The 9,367-nt window shown below is 37.9% G+C and overlaps 1 protein-coding gene across 1 annotated transcript in view; it reads right to left on the bottom strand.

Annotated features, from left to right (window-relative positions):
* COBLL1 (cordon-bleu WH2 repeat protein like 1) overlaps positions 1 to 9,361 on the bottom strand; it is a gene marked incomplete at its 5' end in the record, with an annotated part of 145,816 nt that extends 136,455 nt beyond the window's left edge. Inside the window, one exon of the mRNA XM_015565778.1 lies at positions 9,096 to 9,361. Coding sequence (XP_015421264.1) covers positions 9,096 to 9,361 — 266 coding nt within the window. The remainder of the gene's footprint in view (positions 1 to 9,095) is intronic.
* Positions 9,362 to 9,367: the final 6 nt, after the last annotated feature.

The following is a 9,367-nucleotide window of genomic DNA, read 5'->3' on the forward strand; positions in this document are numbered from 1 at the left end:
TATATAACTTGGCATAAGTATAGAAGCTGTAGTGTTAGGTTATAAAGTGAAAACTAAGTATTTATTTTTACTGAATTGATTGGCATGCATTGGTTAATAAAATTATATACATTTCAGGAGAACAATCCTATAATACATCACCTGTGGATAGGACTGTGTGTTCACCACCCCAAGTCAAGTCTCCTTCCATCACCATTTAACCGCCTTTACCCTCTTCTACCTCCCCGCATCATCCGTTCCCCCGCTCTGGTAATCACCATACTGTTGTCCATGTCTGCCAAGTTTTGCTTTTTTTTTTCTTAATCCCTCCTTTTCTTCACCTCTCTCACCCAGTCCCCCTACCCTCTGATAGCTGTCAGTCTGTTCTCTGTATCTATGAGTCTGTTTTATTCTGTTTGTCAGTTGACTTTGTTTATTAGATTCCACATATAAGTGCAATCGTATGGTACTTGTCTTTCTTTGACTGGTTTATTTCACTTAGCATAATGGTCTCCAGGAACATCCATGCACTTTTAGTTTTTGCCCATTGAGTATGATGTTGGCTGTGGATTTGTCATATATGGCTTTTATTACATTCAGGGATATTCCCTCTATTCCCACTTTGCTGAGAGTTTTTATCAAAAATAGTGCTGGATTTTATCAGATGCTTTTTCTACATCTTTTGATATGATCATGTGTTTTTTAACTTTCATTTTGTTTATGTGGTGTATAATATTTATTGATTTGCAGATATTGTACCAACCTTACATCCCCAAAATAAATCCCACTTGATTACGGTGTATGATCTTTTTTATATTGCTGGTTCCAGTTTGCTAATATTTTGCTGAGGATTTTAGCATCTATATTCATCAAGGATATTGGCCTATAATTTTCTTTCTTTTGAATGTCTTTATCTGGTTTTGAAATTAAGATAATGCTGGCCTTATAAAATGAGCTTGGGAGTCTTCCCCCCTCTTGAATTTTTTTGGAATAGTTTGAGAAGGATAGATGTTAGTTTGAAACAGTATATTTAATTTTAATAAATATAGAAAATCAGATTCATTGATTTTAGGCACAACCATATTTTCAACCCAAACTACTATAACTCAGGATCTTTTTCAACCTCATTTCAGAGGTTTACTTCTAAACCTCTTTGATTATTTTCAAAAATCAAGTCCTACAAGTTTTGGCATTTTCACTCTTAATTCTGCCCAAGGTAATTTTCTACAAGTATGAGGCAATCACAAAGAAAAATTTGTGCTATTAACACAGATTTCTCATACTTTTTTTTTTTTTTTACTAATTGTTTATATAATTTCTAAAGCTCTGATTTCAATGGAGCAGGTGATCCCAATAGGACAGGAACAAGAATAAAAAAAAATTCAAACAAGGGATTCAGAGATAATTCTTCTCCCTGTTCACCTAGTATGTCCTCATCTCACACCACAAACCTGAAAGCCTTAATGGGGCTACATTATTATTATTATTATTATTATTTTCTAGAGAGCAGGCAGTTAAGAAACTGACCCGATTCTGTGGTGTGCTGTGCTTTCTTCACAATAAAATTCCTGAAGCCTGCCTCTAAGTTATATCCCTGAGCTATATAGCATGAAAAGACACAGATGTAGTCAGGATATTGCCCATTACATGTATGTGTTGGAAACTCAAATACCTTCATGTATTGCCTATGAAACCTGAAAATTCTGACCTTCGTAAATATTTATAAATATTTAAAATATGTTAAAAGTTTCAAATAGTAATAAGTTATTAGATTTCTGAGTTGAACTGATACTATTTTTCTTGCCTTTGCCGTCTTTGGTGTCTTAATATTGATCTATGACTATCCCAATGAAAGCACTTTCTTTGTCAAACCACTCTACAATTCAATTCTACATCTACTGGTAAAGTCAATAAATAATTTTAACTTATTTAAATTTATAAACAGTATTGTGAACTTAAGCTATACGACAATAAACCCAAGTTCACCGTAGCATTTTCTAAAAACTAGTCGGTCTTTGAGAGCCTTTTCCAAGGAATTCATTCCTCAGCTATAAAGTTTGTATGCAAAGCTGAAGATATTTGGCCCTTTATAAATAGTCATGGGAAACTTCTTTCTCCCATACTTTGAGTTTGTTTTTACTATAACAGATGGGGGGGGGGGGGGAATTAGCAAAGCAAAGTCATAAAAAAAAAGTCTTGCAACAACTATCATACTAATGTTAGAACACTAAAAGCTTAAAGATAAAGATATATCTTTAACAATAACAAAAACGCTTGCTGAAAATTATAAAGACCATTGCCTTAAAACATAAAATAAGTATGAACTCAAAATTTAGATAGAACGCCTTCTATCTTCGGTCTAGCTCCTAAGCACATCTGTTTCTCAACATCTTAACCACATATCATTCATTTTTCATGAAAGTATCTCCAGCACAGAAGTTTAGATATTCTCTTTACAATATATTCCAATGTCTTATAAAGCCTAAATTTTCAATTGAAAAAACACACACCACACAACATGTATCAATTACTAATCATAATTCTGCAAAATCTCTTACTATAAGATATATATTATATAATCATTTTGTTCCAACTTATTTTTAATTTCCATATTTTAGAGGTCTCCCCAGTAAATAAATTTTAAATTAAATAATCACCATTTCATTTGCCAATTTCATTAGTTAGATCTGGGAGTCCATAAACTTTTTCTGTATACAGGCGAAAGACAAATATTTTTAGCTTTGCAGGCCATATAATCTTTGTATAGACTACTCAATTATAATGTAAAAGCTGGCATACACAATATGCAAATGAGCAGGTATAGCTGAATGCCAATAAAACTATTTACAGAACAGGTAGAGGATTAAAGATTAATATCCAAAATATATAAGTATTTATGAAACTCAAAAACTAAAAAAGCAAGTAACAGATTACTAGGCAAAGGACTTAAATAAATAAACATTACTCAAAAGAAGATATGTGAATAGACAAAAGCATAAATTATGCTCAACATCACTAATCATTTGGGAAATGCAAATCAAAACTACATTCACACTCACTAAGATGGCCACTATAAAAAAAACAACAACAGATAATGATGAGGGTTGGTGAGGATGTAGAAAAACTGAAACCCTTGTGGCTGTTGTTGGGATTATAAAAATGGTACAGCTACATGGAAAACAGTATGTTGGGCCTCAAAAAATTAAAAATGGAATGAGCAGATGATCCAGGAATCCTACTTCTGGATATACACCCAAAATAATTAAAAGCAAGTTCTCAAAGAGATATTTGTACATCCATGTCCCCAAAAGCATTATTCACAATAGCCAAAATATGGAAGCAACCCAAGTGCCCAATGACAGATGAATGGATAAGCAAAAATGTGTTATATACATACAATGGGATACTATTATTCAGCCTTAACAAGGAAGGAAATTTTGATATATGATACAATATGGATGCATCTTGATGACATTATGCTAAGTGTAATAAGCCAGTCACAAAAAAAGACAAAATCTGTTTGATTCCATTTATATGAGGTACCTAGCGTGGTCAAAATCATAGAAACAGAAAGTTAGAATGATGATTTCCAGGGTTGGGGGAAGAGGAAAATGGGAGTTTTGTTTAATAGATGGAGAGTTTTAGTTTTACAAGATGAAAAGAGTCCAGGAGATAAATGGTGGTGATGATTTCACAATAATATGACTGTACTTAATACCACTGTACTGTAGATTTTAAAATGGTTAAAAGATAGTAAATTTTATGTAATATGTACTTTACCACATTTAAAAAATTTTTTTGAAGAAAAGAAAAAAATACATATAGAAGACCCATTTTGACACAATTTGCTGGGCTATAGTTTGCTGACCAGCAACTTAGGCTATTATATTCTAAATACAGTGTTTTAAAGTTAGTATCAAAGTACCATTTCTATATGTACATTATGTTCCTTTTTTTCCCCTGCATTTACAGATAATTAATCTACCAGTACCTAGAAAAACATGTTTTACATAAAATAAGGGCTAAAAGTTAGGAATAATTAATTAAACAAAAGCAATAGTCTCCGTAACATGAAGCTTGTCATTTATTATTATATAAATAAACCTGGCATTTCAATAATAAAGTAAGGTCATAATGTTATTCAATTACCCTCTAACACATTCAGAGGAAATTCGACTTTAAAGAAAAAGTCTAGAATTGCCTTAATAAACATTTTCACTTTTCTTATTTGGCAATCAAAAATCCTACTTTTGAAATTACACAGCAAATGACTTTAATAGTTGTCTAGTGGCAATAATATGTACAGATTGTCATATGACAAAAGAAGACTGTTAGTTTACGGAGTTAAATTAAATCATTCCCAAGCACATGAAAATTTTAAACATGATTCTGAAGACATAAGACAAATATTTAAGTTCTTTTTAAATGCTGAGCACTGGGTTTCTTTTGCATTAGAATTTTTAGGAGTTTTTAAATAATAAAATATAAACATGATTTAAAAAAATAAGACAAGGCATTCATAAAACCACTTTAAGTTAAAATATTCTTAAAAATATATTTTTATTGATTTTATTTATTTTTGTTAACCGTCACCTGAAGATATTTTATCATTATTTCTGTTTGCTTGTTTTTTGTTGTTTTTTTTTTGTTCGTTCGTTTGTTTGTTTTTTTGGGGAGAGTGGAAGAAAGAGGGAAAGACAAAGAGAAACATCGATGTGAGAGAAACATTTTGATTGGTTGCCTCCTGCAGGCCAGGGAGGAGCCTGCAACCAAGGTAAGTGCCCTTGACCAGAATGGAACCCAGGACCCTTTGGTCCACAAACCTACTCTCTATGCACTGAGCCAAACAGGCTAGGGCTATTTTTATTTATTTATTTTGGAGAGGAAGAGAGCGATAGAAACAATAATGAGAAGAGAGGATCATTGATGGGCTGCCTCCTACTAAGGATCAAGCCAGAAACCTGGGCATGTGCCCTGACCAGGAATTGAATCATCACCTGCTGGTTCATAGGTTGTCGCTCAACCACTAAGCCACACTGGCCAGGCCATACAAATATTCTTTAGCCATTCAGTATAATCCATGGTAGCAAAAATACTGGGTGACAACAGGCCTGGTGATGAAGAGCATACACTTGGGGATCAAACCTTGTTTCTATTACTCTCTCATCCCTTAGAGTATCTTAAGCGATTTGAGCCTCAGTTTCTACAATTGAAACACAGAGTTAATAAACTTCCTCAAAACAGAGTAGCACATTTTTTTAAAACAATAATACTATAAAGCGCCTAAATGCATCTTTAATTTTAAAAGGCAAAACAAAGCTGAAATTTGTGATCTTGAGTTCCCAATAAATGATTACCAGCAGTCTCCACCCTTTTATAGCTTTATCTCCATCACTCCTGTCGATATCTAATTAACCAAAGATCCTCAGATGTGGTTGCATATTAGAATCACCTGAGCAGTATTTAAAAAGTCTCCATGCCCTTGTGCCAGGCCAGCTAAAGTAAAGTCAGGATAGGACTGTGAGAGTATGGGTATCAGTAATAAGGTCCCCAGGGATTTCTCATGTTCAAACCTCAGCTAAGGCATTCAACTTCTAAGTAGTCAATAAATGTTAGCTACCAAGAACTCAATTTACATAATCAGTGAATTTTAGAACCAGTAATATCTATACTAATAATAGAGGAATATGCAAATTGGTCAGGACACCCTCACACAACAACCGAACAGCAGGTTGCGTGGGGCAACTAGGCCATAAGGGGGGGGGGGCAGTAAGGGGTGACCAGGCTGGCAGAGGAGGGCAGTGAGGGGTGACTAGGCCAGCAAAAAGGGGCAGTGAGGGGCAACCAGGCCGGTGGGGGGTGGGGCAGCTGGGGGTGCCAGGTAGGCGGGGGCCCAGTTAGGGGCAATCAGGCAGGCAGCATTGCTGGATTGTGAGAGGGATGTCCAACTGGCGGTTTAGGCCCTATCTCCAGGATCGGGCCAAACTCGAGGAGTCCCGGATTGGAGATGGTGCAGGCTGGGCACCCTCACACAACAACCGAACAGCAGGTTGCGTGGGGCAACTAGGCCATAAGGGGGGGGGGGGCAGTAAGGGGTGACCAGGCTGGCAGAGGAGGGCAGTGAGGGGTGACTAGGCCAGCAAAAAGGGGCAGTGAGGGGCAACCAGGCCGGTGGGGGGTGGGGCAGCTGGGGGTGCCAGGTAGGCGGGGGCCCAGTTAGGGGCAATCAGGCAGGCAGCATTGCTGGATTGTGAGAGGGATGACCAACTGGCGGTTTAGGCCCTATCTCCCGGATCGGGCCAAACTCGAGGAGTCCCGGATTGGAGATGGTGCAGGCTGGGCTGAGGGGACCCCCCCCCATGCATGAATTTAGTGCACTGGGCCTCTAGTACCCACATAAAAGCTAAAGAAAGCGGCTGCTGCTAGATCATTCCTTAATGTCTATATCCTCCACCTTCAATTAACTCCCTAGGTCCAAAGCTAAAAAATTATAAAGTAGTACACTTTTTTCCCCACTGACCATTCTTGAAAATTTGTTTCAGAAACAAAACATTAAGGTCCCTTGCCCTGGCTGGTGGTGCTCAATAGTTAGAGCGTCAGTCTGTGCAACTGTGCACTAGAGGGTCTCAGGTTCAATTTCTGGTCAAGGGCACTTACCTTGATTGCAGGTCCAATCCCTACCCTTGGTCCAGAGTCCTGTGGGAGGCAACCAATTGGTATGTCCCAGTCATACAGATTGTTTTTCTCTCTCTCCTCTCTCTTTATCCCTCTCCCCGCTCCATTCCACTCTCTCTAAAATCAATGGAAAAAATATCCTCACTTCTCGGGTATTAAAAAACAAAAAGAAACATTAAGGTTCCTCAAAGCAAGACAAACTACATGTTGACATTTAAATTTCAAAGAGGTTTATTTTATCTTATTTTATTTTTAAGCCTATCTACATGGACAAGTACAAAAACACAAGCACTAGTAGCTCTAAAGCTAAGGTACCCAAGATGACTCTTTGAAATTTAAATGTATAATATTGTGTTTAGAAAAAGATTAACAGCAATTAATGCAATGAACTAGGCAACTAGTCCTGTTTTTCTTGGTATTGCCACTAATTTGCTAGGAGACTTCTGCAAAGTCACTCGGTGTCTCTGGGCTTCAGATTGTCATTTATAAAATATAGAGTTGCATTAAATTTATTTAAAATGACCTGTTACAACAATGTAAGGCATGGAAAATTACAGAGAAATTCTATAGAGCAGTAATATACAAGATTAAGGATTAAACTAGCACTAGCCCTTGTAGGCTATTAGAGTAATGAGTCATGATTTAAGTAGTTTTATAGCAAGGAATTTACTTCTCAAACCTAATGATTTATTATAACATATTAACTGAGCTTGCTCCCTGCCACTTCCAAAATACCTCTACCTAGGATATTATTTTACACAGTTAAAACCTTTTAAATGTCTTGGGTTTTTAAGAAAACAACAAAAGCAATACTGAATGCTGAATGTTCAATAAATACCATGTAACAGGCACTTGGGATATGCCAAGGGACAAGATAGATAAGTAAAAGAAGACAAAGTAGAGAAGTCTTTTTTTGTTAATACTTTTCAGATACTGATAACTTTTCTGGATAGAATAATGTAAGGTAAAATGATTTAGTGGGGTGCTTTTAGATATATTGAAGCATTATTCCAGATGTCGCTCTTTAAATTAGGAGAGGGCAAAATTCCTTGAAAGTATTTTCTTCATATTTGAGAAATTAGATAAAAGTTTTATGTATTCTTCTAAACAAAGAACTTATTAATTAAACCTTTAAATTCTCAAAAGTAAAATCTTAAGTATCTTAACTATAGCCATGCTTATCACTAGAAAATTCTTACAATTCCTTCATCTCAGAGCCATCCGATCTCATCTATTTTACTCAAAAGTATTAATTGATTTCTCAACACCCATAAGTATATTTTGTGTAAGTGCATATGCTGGGTTCTTTTTTAAGTACTTTACCCTATCCATTTTCAAATCCACCAATTTAATTATATCTTATTTTATGGTTCCTTACTACGTCTCAGTATTCCTGAAATATGTGTCACCTTTAATTTATATAACTCTGCAGCTCCACTGACAGGCTCATGCTATGATTATTAATATCTTCCTATCAATGTATTTCTTTACCCATAGATCCTAATGTGAGAATATGTGGAAGAATATATGATAATATCTAAACGGAGAAAAAAAATGGGGAAAGAATAGAAATGGGAGTCAACAGCAGTACGGCTACTTGCAAAGGGAAGAAGATAAGTCTTTGGAACAAAATGAAAGAATTAATTCATGCACTACGTAAGCATTATGCTAAATATCTTTTCTATTAGTCATTTTGCTCTGAGACTTTCCCATGTTTCCTCTAGACAACTGCCAATGCTCGCATGGCCTCTGATGAATAAACATGCTGGGACTTGCTTCTACGGAAACGTCTGTCATGCCCCAGGGAAAAAATGACTTCTCTGCTCTTAAATCAGGAAAATTGCACACTCTCATTCACAGGTTACAAAGTCGATTTTTCCTTTCATGTTTCTTTCCTGGGATGTTTCTATTCTTTTTAGGGCATTTCTACATTCAGCGTATCAGAAAAAAATCTGAGTCGGGGGAACACTTGTAGGAAAACGTTACACCGCACCAGAGGGGTGTCCCACCCAGAAGCTCGAGGAGCACCCGGTAAGCCTTCGCTGCTGACCAAGACGAAGGTTTTTGTTTCAGGTACCCCCAGTCTCTTGCGGAACTACCTGTTCTCATTACTGTTTACCCAAACGCTTAGCAAGGTGATATTAGCATATCTGGCAGGAAGGCATGCTTCATTTAATATTAACTCACCATGTGACAGCCCCTTCACCTCCAATCTCTCCTCAAACACGTGAGGAAACGAAGAAAAGTATGGTTGTTTGCAGTCTGACTCCGCGCTAGGCTTTGGCACGAGTAATTGGTCACAGGCACACACACCCCCAAGCAGAGGCGCGCACCCCGCCCGGTCCCGGAACTGTCAAGCGGGCTGACAGCTGGCACACCATCCGGGGGCCCTCCAGCCGCTCGCGGAGAGCCCCCTCCTTAGTCACCTTGACATGGCTCACCTGCCTGGGCCTCCGCTCCGGTCCAAGGAAACTTTTTCCTCCTTCCCAGGAAGGAGCTCAGTTACAGGTATCGCCCGCCGCCCTCCCGGAGCCCCAACAAGGGGCCCTTTGTTACCATGTCTGCTCCCGGACTCCTCGCCCCGTCCCTGGCATCCAGCTGCTCTTCCGCAGCCCCGAGCAGCCGCGGGAGGAAAGCCATGACCAACTAGCCGGGCCCCCACCCCCGGCGGCCTCCGCGGAGGCCGGAGGAAGCAGCCTCCCCGGCCGCGTGC

Source organism: Myotis davidii, unplaced genomic scaffold, assembly GCF_000327345.1.
Source record: "Myotis davidii unplaced genomic scaffold, ASM32734v1 scaffold59, whole genome shotgun sequence".
NCBI classification, from domain to species: Eukaryota; Metazoa; Chordata; class Mammalia; order Chiroptera; family Vespertilionidae; genus Myotis; species Myotis davidii.